This window comes from Chenopodium album, chromosome 22, assembly GCF_948465745.1.
Source record: "Chenopodium album chromosome 22, dcCheAlbu1.1, whole genome shotgun sequence".
Classification (NCBI taxonomy): Eukaryota; Viridiplantae; Streptophyta; class Magnoliopsida; order Caryophyllales; family Amaranthaceae; genus Chenopodium; species Chenopodium album.
In genome coordinates, this window is record NC_137855.1 from 6036937 (window position 1) to 6055567 (window position 18631).

The 18631-nt window shown below is 34.9% G+C and overlaps 1 protein-coding gene across 2 annotated transcripts; it reads right to left on the bottom strand.

The window, feature by feature from the left end:
• Positions 1 to 1350: 1350 nt before the first annotated feature.
• Positions 1351 to 18060, bottom strand: LOC145603729 (protein CHROMATIN REMODELING 20-like). 2 transcript variants are annotated; one of them, XM_081659696.1, is made up of 26 exons: positions 17878 to 18060; positions 16907 to 17202; positions 16760 to 16822; positions 16579 to 16674; positions 16399 to 16491; positions 15551 to 15741; positions 15214 to 15460; positions 14492 to 14605; positions 13991 to 14071; positions 13107 to 13544; positions 12007 to 12287; positions 10734 to 10824; positions 10382 to 10594; positions 9241 to 9360; positions 8877 to 9043; positions 8290 to 8434; positions 7233 to 7382; positions 7099 to 7154; positions 6722 to 7022; positions 6137 to 6254; positions 4625 to 4665; positions 3984 to 4210; positions 3008 to 3211; positions 2840 to 2918; positions 2501 to 2757; positions 1351 to 2064 (listed from the first exon to the last, which is right to left on the bottom strand). In XM_081659696.1, the coding sequence occupies exons 2-26, from the start codon at positions 17177 to 17179 to the stop codon at positions 1644 to 1646; spliced, it is 4467 nt and encodes a 1488-aa protein (XP_081515822.1). In that variant the 5' UTR covers positions 17180 to 17202; positions 17878 to 18060; the 3' UTR covers positions 1351 to 1643. The 2 variants fall into 2 exon arrangements, with proteins under 2 accessions (XP_081515822.1, XP_081515823.1); XM_081659697.1 differs by lacking the exons at positions 16907 to 17202; positions 17878 to 18060 and having other exon boundaries at positions 16399 to 16487; positions 16760 to 16802.
• Positions 18061 to 18631: the final 571 nt, after the last annotated feature.

Genomic DNA, 18631 nt, shown 5'->3' on the forward strand with positions numbered 1-18631 from the left:
CCTCCGTTTTCCATCATAACTGCTTTCGTTATGAGGCGAATAGAAGAACAATAAGATGGAGAAGATTACTTGTGTTTTTAGGAGAAGAATGTGTAATGTGTTGAAGAAAAATGGCTGAAGCCCTCCTTAAGTAGTGGTGAAGTGGTATAATAATGCAAATATAAAAATATTAAATTGTTAAGATTTTGACATGCATGATAAATATGCACATCAGCTTATTTATCAAGCTTTTAGACTTACGAAAAGAGTGAATTGCAAGGTTTTGAAAATGAGTAAAAAAGATAAGAAAAAGGAGGGAACGAATATATTTATTCTAGATACGTGGGCATGTATTTTATGTTATTCTGATGCACCCTTAATTAATTGGATATAATGCTATTCAAAAAATAAATTAATTGGATATAATAAGTGAGTGTGATTTTAGAAAATTCTAGCAGAATATGTACTCCTACAGTCCTACAGTGCTGCAGGAAGTGCGCATATCTTCGAAGATTTGAGGGGACTCATCGAAGTTTTAACTTTTGATCTCTTAGGGTGTGTTCCATTCTGCTTTTTTTGAATTCATTATCTTTTCTAAACTTAGTAGAACTTATTTTAATTGTAAATTAATATTGGGTAATCTTTAATTTTTCTAAAATAAATAGAAATAAGGTGAACTACATAGGGCCTCAAGAATACTCGATCATTAAATTCGAACATAGTATTTACTTGCTTTGTTCTCATATAAACACAACAAAAAGATACAATTATGTTAAAAAAATAAAAATAAAAAAAATCTCGTGTGATGCCTCTGATGAGTAGAATGAGAGAGCAATAAAAAAAAGTGCCTAAGTGAGTAAGTTACTGCATGAATTTCAAAACATCCAAAAATAAGTGTTAAAACCTTGCACCACTGCACCTCACAGCCAAAATATATGCTCAATTGCCCCCAAACATACGCTCTTAGATTCATCGCATATGTTCAAACAATTATAATACTAACATGAATCATTATAGAGCTTTAAAAATGTACTAGTGCTTACAGAGATGGCACACACAATATCTCGAAGAAATGTCTCAGTGAGCTTATGACTTTTTTTTTTTTTGGTGCTTAGAGACCATAAGGATAGGATTGATGAGAATCGGTCCCAGAATCTTCTGGAATCGGGAGGGAAACTTTAACCACTTAAGTTATCCCTCTCTCTTTCTCTGAGCTAATGACTTGTAAATGGCTGCTGACTTGCTGAGATTATGACTTGCAAATGGCTGCTTACCACATACGTAGTATATAACAATTTTCATCACCATACCCCCACTAATTTGTGGTAAAAATGAACTGAAATAAGAAAGAACAAATCACAAGTTTCAAGCTTGAACAAAATAATGCTTTTATATCATATTGTGATCCCAAAAAATGGCTAATCATTGTTTGCTTTACATTGTAACTATTTGATCCTAATTCGGATTTTGGAGCAGGATCAGGGGTTAGAGGCCTACGGCTGCCTACCAATGTCAAAAAGGTAGTATAGGGAAAGAATCATCATGGCATCTAAAGGGGCATAGCTAGCAAGATACTATACAAAAATCAAAAAAATTACTAACAAGGATCAAGCTATATGCAAAATGGGCTATCACCCTAACAAGATCCTTGACCACTAACCTTTTCACTTGTTATCCCTATTGAGGTTTTCCCAACTAATATGCTTGCCACATTCCCCACAAACAGTACTGCAACCCACTTTTGTTCCTTGGAACCTCAGAGTATACATATGGGAAATATAGGTGCATTTCCGTACCTGCATACTGTACTTTGTAGGAATATTAGCCAAAGGATTGGAATCGCAAGTTCTCTTCTGTGAACTGCATGATGTGTTGAGGGTGTTCTGATTTTGCTCAAATGTTGACACGTCAACTGGAACTCTACTCACTTCCTGCCACTCAATGTCAACTGGAGCTCTTTGCACTCCCTGACACTCCATACTTCTTCTGAATACTTCCCACGCTAAATCTTGTTCTTCTTTTGTAAGCTTTTCCTCTTCATTTTCCTGCAGCAGCGTCTCATGCTCATGGAAATTCATTATCCATCTGAACCAAGAAGGCAAATTAGCATGTAGGCAGGGTAGTAATAGACTTAACAAATAGGATAGGGTAGAACTAGACAGCTGGAGATGAATTCAATCCATACATAGACGCACAAGGGGAGAGCTAAGCAGATCTAGACAGTGTAGACTTTAAGCGGTTATGAACTAAATTCCGTTCTTTCTAGTTGACACGTTTCTTTTACTATGGTTGCCAATACAAAAGTTCAACGAATAATATCTTTAATTATTAATAAGTAAAAAAGTATAAATATTTGATATTATGAAAATATGCGTTGATAGTTTGATACAATTCAAACAAGATCCCGCATGACTATGTATTATCACAATTATAAATCACTAATTTTTTTTTTTTTTTTTTTTTGAAAATTAAACCACTAAATTCCCTTAATAATTAGAAGAATTGTTGTGTTAAGGAATACCTTAGGCGATGCCGATCAAGTAGCTTTTCCATTAGCGTATCAGAAGAGCAGCTACTGGGACATGCAGATGAATTCAGTTTCAACGAATCCTCAGCCTTTCTGCAGTTCATACGCTCATTATTCACTTCCAAATCAGGTAGCACATCAAGGTTCTCATCATCACCAAAGTCAAAGAGATCTGAAATCTCTTCTTTAGACATGCTCCTCAGGACTTGTTGTCTATCAACCACCCTTGCAGCAAGACCCTCCTTTTTCACCTGCAAAACTTGCACTCTTTAGGAGACCAACTCATAAAAGAGAGGCAAGAAATCTCTTGAAGCTAAAATCTTTAAGTAATACCTGACGTTTGTAGATCTTTTCTTCCAAAGTCCCATGTGCCACCAATCGATAAGCATATACAGGCTTTTTCTGGCCATATCTGCATGAGTGTTTGGAGGGAGGAGCATAAGATAAGGAGACTTCAGAGAAATAAATCAGTCAGAATCAGCAATAAAAATAACATCACACCTCCATGCACGGTATATAGCCTGGAGATCATGTGTTGGATTCCAGGAACCATCGATAATGATTACGCGATTGGCAGCAAAAAGATTGATCCCCAAAGCTCCAGCTCTTGTTGATATAAGAGTACATTTCACTCTTCCATTCTGAGGATTGTTAAATGCATCAACAAGCTTCTGTCTTTCAGAACCTTCTGTCTTTCCATCAATCCTGGCGCATACAGGACATCAGAAATACCACTTAAATGCTAACTCAACATGGCAATTAAGACAGACACAAAGAAACATATTTAAGCAAGTGCACAAGCACACCCACACAAAAAGGAGGAGAAAGAAGATAGTCATTGGAAAGCATGCTCTTTTGAGCAGAAGGGACAAGTTTGGCATGATTCTGTAAGGGCCATCTTACAGGTCAGAAATACATAAATTATACTCCCTCCGTCCCTTTATTACATGCCTGTATTCCTTTTTGGGGTGACCAAAATTAAGTGCCTGTTTCTATTTATAGGTTGTACTTTTTGCCAATATTATTCTTGTTTTGATGAGTTGTTATCATTTTTCTTTTTCTTTTTTGTACTTTACATCAATTCCCAATACTTTCTCTCTCCTAATTCTCAACCACCTTTTTCTTTCTCTCTATCTCTCTCTAACCCCACATGCATATTTGTACTCCCAATTTTTAGTTTTAAGGAATCTTTAACTTTCTTAATTCCCGTGCAAAATGAGAAATAGGCATATAATAAAGGGACGGAGGGAGTACATAGAAACATCAGCCAAACACTTTCAAAAGCATCACTCACTACCCATAACATAGGGTCTGAGATTTTCGCAGAACATTTCCTGAATGGAAAATAAAGTGCAACAGTGAACTATTCCATTGCTGAACCATAAGCAATTAACTCATTTTTAAACATAATTAGTTGGAAGCGTAACATAAAATCAGCTATACAAAATTAGGGAAAATCCTTTTAGTAGATACACACCTATACCAGTCCTTTCCTCGTTTCCAATGTTTCCCCTTCTTACCCAGCCGGGGAAATTTTGATAAATAGGATTCGATCAGATCCAGAGTTGCTATACTCTGACTAAAAACTAATGCTTTATCACCAATTTCGGTGCACACGGTAAGAATATCCAGCAACAAAACCATTTTGCCACTATAGTCAATCTCTTGATAATTATACTGATTAAGAATATTGTTCCACCAACCCTGCAAAGAAAGAAAAAGCCTTAAAATAGATATCTAAATAAAATTGAGTGGAAGGTGATGCTTATACATAAGTCTTTGTATCCCCCCCTCTTTCTCAAACAAACGTGTTCTTTGGTTTATTAATCCATTGTTTATTCACCTTAAGTTACACTTCGTATTATTTTCTGGAAGAAAGAAAAAACAACATTTTATTTTCTAGACACCTTGGTGGAATTTAGACAAAAAAAGTGTCATCATTTGTTAATTAGCCAAGCAAAATTTTCCTCTGTAACTCTACTAAATAAAACAAAAAACAGAAAGATCAACCCTTTCCTTTCTGTAATCCTTTGCCTATTCTTTCCCATTCTCTTCCAATCACCATACAGAACCAAACAAATTACAAGAAAAAAGGTGACTAAGAAGAGCAATACTTACCTCTTGAAGGAAGCCTTTATCAGCTTTCGTCTTTGCCTTTTCTGTCAAGAAGTTCAAGTATACCAGATGAAGGGAAAAAATGTCAGCAAAAAGTCCAAAGCATTATAAAATGATTCAGCCTTCATATTCATATCTACTAACGAGCATAGGAATGGACATGAAAATATGAAGTCCAATAACATAACTGGCCAGAAAATACATGTAATGCAATAGGGTTTCCAGAGAAGCAATATATTTAAAAGTGGCCCATGCTTAATTTGGCAGAATGTTGTGAATTGATTATTCTTTGACATGCTTACCAAATCCAATACTCTCTGTATATATATTTATGGAAGCAGGTTCAATCAAGTCATATTGTAAACAGATGAGTCTAATCACAGAGAAATTATAACTATAAATAATTTTCTATTATAACAGTGATTTTTATTTTTTTATTTTTTTTATCAAAAGTGTGAATTTGTCATAATTTGCAAACAATTACTTCCCCCGTTCTCTGTATACCGGTTACCGATACATACTTTACTGATACATACTTGGTGTCACAGATATTAAGGAATAGAAGAGAAATAGAGAGAGATTAGAACACAAAGCACGTGATGAAGAGAGGGATAGAGATAAGCAGATAGCACATTGCCAAAATAGGTTATGTAGCAATCAATAATGGAGCTTTTATCAAGGAGATGTCGCAATTTTTATATAGCCCTCTGGGCTGTTTATAGCAAAACCAATAAATAAAACCAAAGTGCTTCACCCATAAAGGAAACAGTGCATTCAGCTTGCAGTTTGTTGCTAAAGGAACACCTCCACAATGCAAGAATCTAATATAATCAGCTTCAATACATTAATCTATGAGCAGTATATTGACCATAGCTTGCTAACAAAGACAGTGCTTTACACCTTTACTTGCTTTTTGGTAAAATTTTAAGTGTCCAGAGTTTTGATAAATAATACATGCATCTAATAACCATGAGAGTCTAGCATCTCTAATTATAACATGGCGCATGACAACTGCACTGACCCTTCCCAAATTGCCTGCTATAAACATTTCTAATGTCCTATTAATCTGGGCAAGTGTAGATATCTTCTTTTGCAATCTCATCTACCAGCTAAATTTATTTAGATGTAGACAAATCCCATAAAATTAAGTTCTCCTTTTGTGAAACATTGAATGAGAAATGAATAACATATTTCTGCAAGCTAGTCAAGGGAAAATCTCTGCTATTAACAGGTGACGACTGACAAGTGCACTTTGATAAGGATAAAAAAACTTCTTTAAGACAATTCATAATCCAACAAGGAACTATAAAGTATAAACAACCATGTGCAATACACAGCACAACTACGTTTGCTATTCAGCTATTTAAATCCAAAGTTTAGAGGGCATCAACAACACATATTATGACCATATTTTTGCAGAAATGGCTAGACATTTGAGAGTTAAAAGGAAGGTCGTCATATATGAGACAATGTTTAAATCATTAAAGTCTGGAACATTGCAGCAGAGATAAGTACCTCCAATCACCAAATTGGCATCCATATTTTCATCACTAGAGCTATCATCTGGATTGTCTTCTCGTTTTGCATACCTTCTGTCTTTCATCATTTGCAGAATACAGGGATGATTGCATATCTATCAATTTTAAGGCAGTTATGAGAATTTAAGAGAACAAGCATAAAAATAAATATTCCAGCCCACTAGCACAAGTAAAATATTCCACAGTTAAACTTAAGTCATGTGACCCTTGCTATAATACCTTCAAGTTGGCCACGTTTTGAAAACATTCAGCACGTGCACATTATTTCAGGACAGCAATTAATCTTTCTCTTTAGGGGAAGGGGAGCAAAGAACACTAACAACACTCTTATGTACACTACTTACAACATTTTTTATATTAATGCCAATTGCAGATTGGAGAAAAAATTGTTCAGCAGGAAAAGTGGCTAAATTCTAAAATTTTAAATGTTAGCTGTCCATGTTGCCCCCTCTGAGAAACATTTTTCAGTCCTCTTCTTTGTCCAGCAATAAGGAATCATTTAGTAGTTACACCTTTACTCAATAGTTGGCTGTTTTATTTTGTTGAAAAAGTAATAGTGTACCTGGGCTAAGGTTTGGTAAGCAGCAAAAAAATTCTTCCTTATTCCTTCAGAAGAAGCCTTGTTACCAGTTAATCCATGAACATCAAGAAACCTTTTGTATAATTTTTTCTGCAGTGAAGAAGCCTTCACAGCGACAACAAACACAGTCTTAGGAGGCAAGTCCTTTTTCACCACACTCATGTCCATTCTTTGAACAAACCCTTTTAGTTGTTCATATAGTATGTGTGACCTCTGATTCATTATTCTCACATCTTCAGCAGTAGAATTTGCATGTTGGCCATACTCTATAGGATTCTGAAACCTGTATAGGCAATGTATGTCAGCAAGAACCATGAAAAAACATTTAAAAAGAACAAACAAGAACAGCAGAGACCCACCGATTGCGAAATTCATGCATGCTTCCAAGAAATCCTTCTCTCACAAAATCAACCATCTGTCACAAGATATATATCATTATTTCAAAGATACTAAAGCATCCAGACAGAATATTAGTACAAGCTAGAACACTGACACAGTAATATTCCATAAGATTATTCTGAAGAGGGGATCCTGTCAAAGCAATCCTTCTCTGGCATTTAACTAGCTTTAAAGCTTGAGTGATTTCGGCCTTGGTGTTCTTGATGATATGAGCTTCATCACAAACAAGTATGTCAGGCCCTACCTGAAATGGACAAAGGAAAGGTGAATTACAATGACAAAGAGAAGTCATGAGAAAAATATATTTATGTGAGCAATAAATGGCAGATAACCAGTCTTCAACTGTGCATAATTGCTTCGGCTAGGCAGAGATTATACCAGGAAGCACAGGATCATAACAAATATATGAAGGCATCAGGACACTCCAAATTAGATCAGACCATATGTTAAGTATAAAAGGTCTTACATGTTATATACCTGCCAATAATTTTCAATTTCATATTTTGACACAATGGTTGATGTAAATATCACAAGTAGCCCAAGTTAATATTGCATGACAGAAAGAGAAAATTGTCACAGCCTAGATGAGTTTCTTCATGTTCTAACTACATTTCCATAACTAGCCAGTATTTAATCAGTCAGATAATTAAGGGGAAAACAGGATAGTATCCAATACATAACAGCATCAATAGAAAGAAGATTACAAATTTTCAAACGAGAGGATATAACAAAACTAGGAATGATGTTTATGTAGAACTCGAAACATTAAAATAAAATTAACGCAAAAGAACACCATAATATCATAATAACTGATTAGTGCATGATGTTAAGGAGAGACAAATTATTTTGTCAACCAACTGCCATGTAAATAAGGTAAAGCATAAGTCCTTAAAATTAGATTGCATTTTTTTGTTGTACCCCTTACAAAAAATACCTAGCCTTAATAGAGCCACAAATGATGACACCAAAGGTTTGAAACCTGATTAAATTTAACAATAAAGAGTCCATACTCTTACTAGTTGAAAAAAAATGTCATATCATATGATATTATGATGTTAGCGTAAATATCAAATTTTAATACTAGGGGGAAAAAAAAAAAAAAAAAAAAAAAGACGTTATTGCACCGAGAGATAATGAAAAAGGCAGCTGACCTGAAGTGCGTGGCATATTTCTTTGGCTGACTGACGATCTTTCATGTTCTTTCCAAGGGATAAGTTTCTAAATGACGAATAGCCAATCAAGAATACCCCACCCTTTCTTCTCCACTTCATTAGTAACTCAGCTCTTTGTTGCTCCCTGACCATTGCACATATCAGAACTTGTATAATTAAATGACATGGTGAGTATAAAATAATCAATATTGAACCAAGGTCAGTTTTGATCTCTTAAGCAGTATGAACAATGCATTGTGTCCCATACTCCCACTAGTTAATCAGCATAACTTAGTTTGGTATCCAACTTAAAAGATGAAATTATCGATAAAGACAATGGGGCAAGTAATTTGGGAAAATCCAAAACAGGAAATGGTGCAAGTGAATTGATACAAAGGGAGTACTTTTTTTTTTTTTTTTGGATAAGAACAAAGGGAGTACTGCTGACTTAAATTATTAAAGTTGCACAGTCAAAATCTACTCATTTTGGGTGATATTAAGATTACCTTCCAGCTAGCAAAAAATAAACAGCAGATTAAAATATATATAACACTCCAACTGCAACTGAAAGTTAGTAAATGAAAAACCTTGATTTATCTTCCAGCATGTAAACACGAAGAGGCTTGAATTCTTCAGGCTCCCACTTTTTAAACTCCTGCCGCCAATTATGCAGCACATTCACTGGTGTGACGATCAATGCTGTTTTTAGACCTAAATCAACACTTCGCATAGCAGTGTATAAGAAGGCTATGACCTGAGAGAACAGGAAAGTCAAAGAATAAGCGACCAAAACAGCATGGAGACAGGTTATGCCAATTACTCACTATAGTGGGCATTGATTAACCAACATTGAGGCACTTGAAAAGGAATAAATGCCCAAAAGAAAGTGATGAGTAAACTACAAGCTAGAACACCTCAAGAATTGAAGTAAAATTGAGAAAAGGAATCTACCTGGAACGTTTTACCAAGACCCATGGTATGAGCTAAGATGCAACCAAGGCCTTTATCCCCAGCTTTCACATTTCTGATAGACTGAATGATGTTTTCCCACATAAAACGAATCCCTGCAACCTGCAACAATAGCTTTATAATAATGCTACAGAAGCATAATGCATTTTAAAAACTAAGTTACAGAATGGCAACACTGTGACTAGTTTTCAATGCAATAAGCAGTGACATGTAAAAGGACAAGCTAACAGAGATCAAATGAGCACAAGTCTTCGAAAAAATAACCATGTAGATAAGTAGGAAGGAGAGAAGTTACAAAGAAATGCAATCCAAATTTTTAAAGCTTTATTACCGACAAGCTCAAATTAAGCTCCCTAGCCCTCACATCACTTAGCACTATAACTTGCAAAACCGACCGAACTGAAAGCCTAATCAGAATCGAAAAGTACCTCAAAACCAAAAACTAATTTGATGAAGGAAAACTCGACAGATAAATCCCAAGTTTGGGGCATCTGCCCTTTGTTTTCTCTACTCTCAAGTTTGGATGTAAAAGAGCACCTAGACACCCTCTAGTCCTCTACAGACAAGTGGTCTTATTCCCTGTATTGGAACAACACCTGTCTCAGACACTGAACCTGGACGCTTTTATAGGAGCCTCCCTCCATCCAACATAGTTTAAAACCTCATCAATGCATAAAATTTTAGGTGATACAGTGTGATAGGAATTAGTAAACATTCCTCCATGACACAACACAAAGGCACAACCTCAAGAAAAGCGTTCCTCCACGACACAACACAAAGGCACAAACCTCCACTTCTGTGATGATAGCTTCATGCCTAACCAAAAAATACACTAAACAACCTTGTATGCTATTTCAATACAAAGTAGAGATACTAAATGACCGTATCTACCAAACCCTATGGGTACTCCCTACAATTTTTTAATTAACCTTCATAGCAACACTTATCAGAGGTTCTTTTTAATGTAGCACTAGGTATATCAAAAATGGAGTAATATGAGCAGGACTAACAAAAAAACAGCAACTAGGAATATAAAAATTTGGCAATAATTCAAATTTTAAAAAATAAATAAATAGAAAAATAAAAATAAAAATAAAAAAACAACTATACATAAAGTATATACCTGGTGAGTTTTTAACTTGGCAGAAATGCTTGGAGGAATCCTGACAGCACCCTCACCTTCCTCCCTCACAACATTCACTATAAAACCAGTTGAGGGATCACCAAGAGCTTCAGAGCTAGCACCTTCAGGTAAATCATTACAGGTAGAAGTATTCATCATCATGGGCATGGCTGGGAGCTGTGCTTTGAGAGACTTGAGCCGTTCTTGACGTTCCTGTAATCATCCGACACATATAAAAAAGAATATAGCACCAAATTAAGTTCCCACAATCTGATTTTTATCTATTCAACATATACGACTATACGAGTAATAATACATAGAATGCAAAGTGCATATTTGATGCCAATTGTACCTTTTCTATAGCAATTTTTCTCTTTGTCTCCTCTCCTAACTCAGTATCATCCAAAATCCTTCGAATTTTCTTTTTCCCAGACTTGTTTTTGCTGAGTGGTATAAAACTTTATTAAAGACAACACTTAAGATAACAATTAACAAAAACAGCATTGAGATTGCCTGGTAAAAAATTTATTAGAATAGAAAACAAAAATGCTGAAACACCATAGAACTTGACACAAGGGTTGTTCTGAAACAGCATTGTTCCATACTTCCATTACATAAGGGTTGTCTGCAGCAGCATATGAACTTGACATTTCGTTAAATAAATCTCTTTATGAGTTTTATAATTATTACTAGTCCACAACATCCACTAAAACACCATATTAGCCATTATAATCCATCGTTAAAACCCTGAAGCATAATTATACAGTTTGATCCACGTATAAGATAAATTATAGTCATATGATGACCACTATAAAATTTAAGTAATTACATTCTAAATACTATAATATGATAAGGTTGTAAAAGCATATTAATTATATGCAGAATTCTTATAAAAACTCTTGAACCACAATCATTAAGTGGATCTTTTTCGAATCGTCAATTCATTGTGATAGCCACAACACATTAACACCTGCAAGATGTTGCTTCTGCAGCACCAAAGCCATTATAGTGTCCCAGCAGTACAAGAACATTCCTCTGCTTAAACCTCAAAGTGCATATTTTTTTAAACTACATAAATCATAGCTAGTAATTTTTGCAAAATAGGCATACAATCTTTTTTACTTGATTTGGAATTTTGTACTGCCAACCTAACAAAAAATATGCAATGCACCTTAAAAATGATGTACCGATAGTTCAGAACACCATATGCATGTACTCGTTAATTCCCTCCCATATTAACCGACGTGAACCCATGTGCACACAACATTAGAGATTTTTTAGTAGTTTCAAAACCTATAAAGTTTATTAAGCTTCACAAAAACTAATTATTTTAATATGCTGAGACTAAAATTTTGGTAGCTTCTGGGACAGATGATTAACTAGTACAAAGACTCATTTTGCATTCAACAAAAAGATTAAGGCGCTATTGTCCTCGCCTTCTATTTACTGATAATAACTTAATTTTGCAGCTCATTTTTTTACTGACTTTTTGCTGGAAAAAAAAATTTGCTAAAACTTATTTAAATAAGCTACGCAGACCAGAGGCTAATTAAATGAACCAATGAAATTACGTAAATTTCCGGTTGTCAAAATATGTTCAAAAACTCACTAACAGCTCTGAATACCTGATCGAGTCGTCAATCTCATCATCTGAACTATCTGTATCACTATCAGAACTAGAAACTGTTGATTCCTTTGAGCCAACAGCTTTCTCAAGGTCCAAAGTTAATTGCTGCAGGAGCTCTGGAGAACAGGAACAGCATTTCCATGTACCTTCTGGAAAGCATTCTACTCTGATATTCCTTTTTATACATGATAAACAAAATAAAAGTTTACATGATGTACAGCTTAGTAAGTCATTACTTCTTCCACACCATACACAATAGCGCTCCGAGCACTGGAGATCCTACCAATATATAGAGCCATCAAGCATTAGAAAGAGCCTCCCATATTCTTCATCCAGCAAAAAGAAAAAAGGGCTAAACATATTTGAGGAATTAAGAGAATAAAAAACTGTAAAGGGCAGTGAATAAGTTAAGACTAATTTCATTAGGAAAGCTAAAGAATAGACAGGCATTTCTCATTAAATTTAGAACAACACATAAAAATACACACTGCACGCTTAAGGAGCAGAGACAGGCCAGACAGCTTGCCCACATGGAACTGCCATGGCCCTGATGAGGTGGCCTAAAGCTTAAAGATGCCTCAGACAAGGCCCTGGGTTCTAAATTAAGCAATGTTACTTAATTCTCTCTCATAAGATTAAACCGTGAATCTTATAGCGGTTTTGTACAATATGATATCATGGTGTCTTAGTGCACAAGTTCAATAGTACTTAGTAACATACAGAGTATACAACAATTTTGAATGTAACTTTATACAATTGAATGAATGAATGACTATAATTTTAATTATGAAGATGTGCACCTCACTTTACCTAGGCACGCCTTTGACTCTTTACTCTTGACTCTTGACTCTTGACTCTTGCCTAGACAACAGCAACACCTATCATCTAAAGTGTATAAAAAGCCATTGATACAAAAAAAGGTTCTGAGAAAAGTTTTATAATGGACTGTGGACACATGAATATAAGGCCACATATATAAAATTAACTTTAAAAAATAATCAACTGGCCCAGCTTGAATTCCCATACGAAAAAAGGAAAAAAAAAAAAAAAAAAAAAAAAAAAAAAAAAACCAGAAAGCAATTCAGATCTAGGACCTACCTTCGTTTTTGCCTCAATGACAGATTTGCAAATCCCACAAACAATTACTTTCAGAAGAGGATGTTCATGAATCTCCTTTGTAACATTACCACAGGCAGTGCAGCAAACTTTTCCAAACTCATCAGCAATTTCTTGAGCAATGGGATCTTCTAATGCCTCACGGAAACCAATAAATTGAGCTTCATTATCACTCTCCAGAACACCAGTCCGACTTCTCTTAGCTTCATGGTCCAGAGCCTCATCATCACATGAACGCTTGGAGCCACAAGAAGGTTCGACTGACTTAGCCAATGAAAGCTCAGAAGAATCACCGTTAGACGTTTTTTCTTCCTCTACAGCATCAGCCGAAAGTCCACAATTATCGAGCTTTGCAACTTTCCGATCTTGGCAGATGACATCCTCATTATCACTCAATAAACCTTCAGCAAGGTTGGAGTTCTGTAAAAAGGAATTAAAAAATAAAATCAGCTAGACAAAACAGAGTTAGACAAGCACTACAGGCTCTCAAATGCAGGTTAAGTTTGAAACTCCACTATTGGAATGAAAGCAAGCAGCTATACCAGAATATACTCATCAGGAAGAGCTATCAATCAAATATTAAGATCATTACAGGTCACATCAAAGAATCTAATAGCTGATGAACCATGATATTAGTTTTTTAGAAGAATATGGATACTAATAAATTCATAATAACACACAAACAGCATAATCTACAATTTACTCACTAAAAGTAGACTAGCAGAAAAGGCCACAGTTTACTCAACAATTCAAAAAAATTTACCCAAAAAAAAAAAAAAAAAAAAAGAAGCTTTCCTACACAATTTACAGACACAAACCATAAAACTGGTATTCAAACTTCTAAAAAGGAAGCAAGCCAAATTCACCTGTTTCCTTTTTCTGTTTCTCCTTTGCTTCAAATGAAGCTGATGCTTTTGATCATAACTCATATCATCTTCCTCTTTGATCTGCCAACCACAGATAATACCATAACATCAAAAAGAATACACCATATATCCCAAAATTACAGTATTCGCTTAATAGTCTTCGTATTTATTTGACTAACACTATTACACTACTCAATTTACCTTTTCTTGATTCTTTTCAGTCCTTATCATCCCCCTAAAACATCCTTATAGACTTATAGTAAAAAACATTAGCTTGCACACTTGAACTAATGATAACTTCATTTTTTTTCACAAGCACAAACATCATTAGATTAAAATATCCTTCTTACAGTTTATAATTATACTAATCTAAGTAATTAAGCACAGAAAAACTTAAGCAAAGCACACGATACGGACCTTCCTCTGTAAGATCATATGACATATGGTACGCTAATAATTAAATCGGTTGCAATATACAGCAATATAAAAAGCTGAGCCAACCTTTTTGTAGTTTTTCCTTTGCTCCTGTGAGAGATACAGCTCCTTTTCATTTGCTACAGCATCAGCAAAAAATGGATCATTTGGATCATCATCAATGTCATCAATTTCCTCAACCTAACAGAGCCCAAAATATCAGAAGCTGTGTAGAATGCCAAGCAAAGAAAATACAGATGAAATACAGGCTCTTTTCAAGCCAATAACCATCAATCATAAAAGTTCACCAAGGAAACAGATATAATCTTCCCTTTTCCCAACCAATATACAATGAATTCTTTTCATTTAATTTGCTAATGAACATATTTTCACTCCTACAGAGCCTAACAGTTAAATACATGTCAAAAAAAAATTATACTCGCCTTATATTCCATAAGATATTTCAATGCAATCAGGCCATCAACAATGCAACACAAAAAAGAGGTCACCGGAAATTTAGAGCTCTAATAGATGGCCTATTTATGTTGAGTTAAGGATATAAAATTCATTCAATAGGTGGTATTCAAGTCTAGATAGTGATCAAGAAGTCACCTCAATTGTCCTGCTATAAAACATTAGGTGTCTAGGACCACAATAGGTGAGAAAAGAAAAGGAAAAGAAAATTGGAAGATATATGATTTGATACATTAGGAATTGCTGGAATAGTCTATTAGACATATTATTCTGAATAATTGAAATTGTAGAGCAATCTATAGTTGATAAGAAACGAGGGATTCATAAAAAAGTACCTCATCCACCCCAGGAAATGTAAGCCCCATAGCTGCAGCTTGCTGAGGAGTACTTGCCAAGTATACTGAAGCCCACTGCTTGTTACCAAAGGCCATATCCTCCTTGGATGGTTTTTCTGAGAATATTTTGTGAATAGAGCTCCATTCCACTCCAGGGTTTTCAGTCGAACTCTCACCAACACTGTTAGCACACATTTTTTTGGCAAGAAATCCACTAGCACCCTCCTCCAGAGTTTTACCATGTCGACTGAGATTCATTAATAGATCAGCTACTTACCAAAAAAAATTTGTCATCCTTGATGTGTAAGAATTCAGAATGACATAGACATGCACATACCTCTTTACGGGCCTAAGGGCTTGAAGATCCTTTTCAGCATCCTTAATGGATTCTACAGCATCACTGCCAGCCTCAGTTCCAACCCAATGAGTCCTTTTCTTCCAAGCTTCAGTACGACAAACATTTGGAGCATTGCTTTCAATCCATTTATAGATCCTTGGTAGATCAATATCAGCACCATCCAGTTGCTCCTATAGAAAAAACCAATGACGAAAAGCGGTCTGGTGAATACAAAATGCAACAGCATCATTTCAAATCTACAGAATAGAGAGGAATGCATGTTTTCCTTTTGTTAATTATTGACTTCATGAAACCTTAACCGATATTTTTAAGGTAATAATCATTAACACAAAGCTATAATAATAACATTAAACAGGTCACTAGCAAACAAAAGTTTCTTTGCCTAGTGTTACCTAAGTTGTGGTACACTTTGGTACACGGGTGGATACAAGACACAATTCGCTTCCTATTTTGACAAACTAATCTAAAAGTGTACTGTGCAACACAAGTTGCACGACCATAACACAATTTGGGTCGTGGTTCATGGGGAGTATTAGTGAATTCAGTTACATTGCTTGTATGACAATGAAATACTACATCATTAAAAAAAATAAAAATAAAAATAAAAAAAAGATATGGTTGTGCAAGTAGCCAAGTATCCAGTAAGTCGATGATTATTCAAAATCTTTTATGTAGCAACAAATTCATCAAAAATCAAATCCCATAATTTTGCAAAAGATTAACGCAAAATTAACTACAGCATCTACTAATAACTTAGACAATTAAAGCTTAAAAAAATTAAATGTGCGCAGACTATTAGTTTACTTGCAAAGAAGATAGGTGCAAACCAGTAAGTGAGCACTCTCTGTCTCAAGCTCGTCAAGAGTTTCCTCCCACTGTTCTCTTAATGCTTCCATTTCCTCTGCCACAGCCTTGTCTAACTACCATATCAAAAAAGGACCATAAGCAGACAATTAACAAACTAAAGATAGGTAATAACACCTTTAAGACAGCAGCAATTTACTGACATCATTGCCTTTTAGATTTACAGCCAACTCTACTCTCACTTCCTTCTCAACATTCAACAAAGACTCTTCTTCAAGCGCTTCTTGTGCCTCTGCTGCCTAAAAGCCATAGGAAATACGATTAAGGTGGCCAGTAGTTAAATCAAATCTCTGAGGACACTAGCATTATCGATACGAGTGATACCTTACTCTCTACTTCAAGAAAATCATCAACCAAATCTTGTATCTCGGCTTCTGTCAGAGGCCCCTGAAAAAGATAATCGATACTGAAATGAAAGAAAATAAATATAGTCAGCATCTCATCAAATCTTTATAGTGAAGTTAGGGTAACCTCAGGTTGTGATCCACTTCCTTCCAATGCCACTTCACCATCCTCTTCACTGAATTCCTCTGAAGAAAATTCCTCATAAACCCCGGCATCCTCATCTACATCCCCATCTACATCCTCGTCCACTTTCTCATCTACATCCTCATCAACATCCCCATCTACATCCTCGTCCACTTTCTCATCTACATCCTCGTCCACTTTCTTGTCCACATCCTCATCTACATCCTCGTCCATTTTCTCATTGTCATCTTCCATCCCATTAGGTTTGCCCTCCATCAGTACATATGCGTTAAAATTAGCTGAAAATTAAGCACCCCCAAGCGAATTTGATTACTCCGTATTATCGAAGACATAAAATGAACACATGTAAAAAAGGTCAAATTGAGCATAATACTTCGTATATGGCTTTCAGCAAAAATATACTTCGTATGAATTACAGTACAACATTAATCATAATAACACAAGGTTCCGAATTCCGAGTTTACGAAAGAAGAGAGCAATTCCCCTAAAGCTTATATGATCCGACATTCACAAAATTTTACACAGTAACAAATATAAGTACACACCAACATTCAATAATTGAGCAATGTTCAAAACAACTTATTTCTAACAAATAATCCTCAAAACAACTTATTTCTAACAAATAATCCTCAAAACTACACACAATTTAATACGAGTAATAATTCTTAGGTTTATCCAGTAACGTATAATTTGAAATAACATTTGAGCTGTCCTATGAAAAAAATAAAAATTAATAATAAAAAATAAATGATAAATGTAAGTAAATTCAATATAATTAACATTGAACAAGTAAAATCAATGAATAATTGAATAACAATAACAAAGTTTCGATTTAAGCTGGTAAAGCATAAGCAGAGTTCGATTTTCAATTCAGCTAAAATATGCATAAAACCACATTCAAACACAAATATTATACAGTAGACATTGCAATTTAAATTCGATGAAGAGCTTACTTTGAAAATGTTAGGGTTTAGTGGAAAATTTGAGAAGAAGGAGGAGAGAGAGGGAGGATTTTGGGGGGAAAATACAGGTGTAAAAGAAGATGGAAAGACAAAGAAAATGGAAGAAATTCGAATTTTATGTAGTCAGGACGTGTGATCAGTGAACGTATTATTGGGTTTCGACTTTCGAGATGGTTTCTCACTTTCTTGTACTCCGTATTAGTCAGTCTTCCTAAATTCAAATCCGGCCACCTTCACAAAGGTTTGCCTGAAAGACCGGTAAAATTGACTCGACTTGAAATTGATCATGTATTCCGTATTATAGAGTATTGGGTTTAAAATTTGAAATTAAGGGCATGTTTTCTTTAACTTAAGTTTAGTTCAGTTCAGTTCAATTTTTAATATTCTCCTATTATAAAATATTCAGTTCAATTTAATTTAGTTCAATTCAGCAAATCAGAACATGGCCTAATTAATACTCCGTAAACTATAAATATGAGAGTTGTCTAGTCTAGCAAAAAAAAAATAAAGAAAAAAGGTTATGTTCTCATTTACTGAACTGAACTAAATTTTTTATGAGAGAAGTAAATTAGAAACTAAATTGAACTACACTGAACTGAATTGAGCTTAATTTAACCGAAATTAAGCTGAAGAGAACAGGCCTGAGTGGGTCAAATTCAATTGAACCTGAGATTAACTTGGTCGATTTTGTGACAGTTTTTTGATAAAGAGATGTTTTTTCCAAAAAACAAGCTAGTTCAACTAA

Excerpts from the sequence above, each read along its gene's own strand:
- LOC145603729 (XM_081659696.1), bottom strand. The coding sequence starts at position 17,179 with ATGGAGGGCAAACCTAATGGGATGGAAGATGACAATGAGAAAATGGAC. Across the intron at positions 9,044-9,240 it reads GTCTTGGTAAAACGTTCCAG|GTCATAGCCTTCTTATACAC; the intron begins GTAGATTCCTTT and ends CTGTTCTCTCAG. Across the intron at positions 2,065-2,500 it reads CTTGATCGGCATCGCCTAAG|ATGGATAATGAATTTCCATG; the intron begins GTATTCCTTAAC and ends TTCTTGGTTCAG.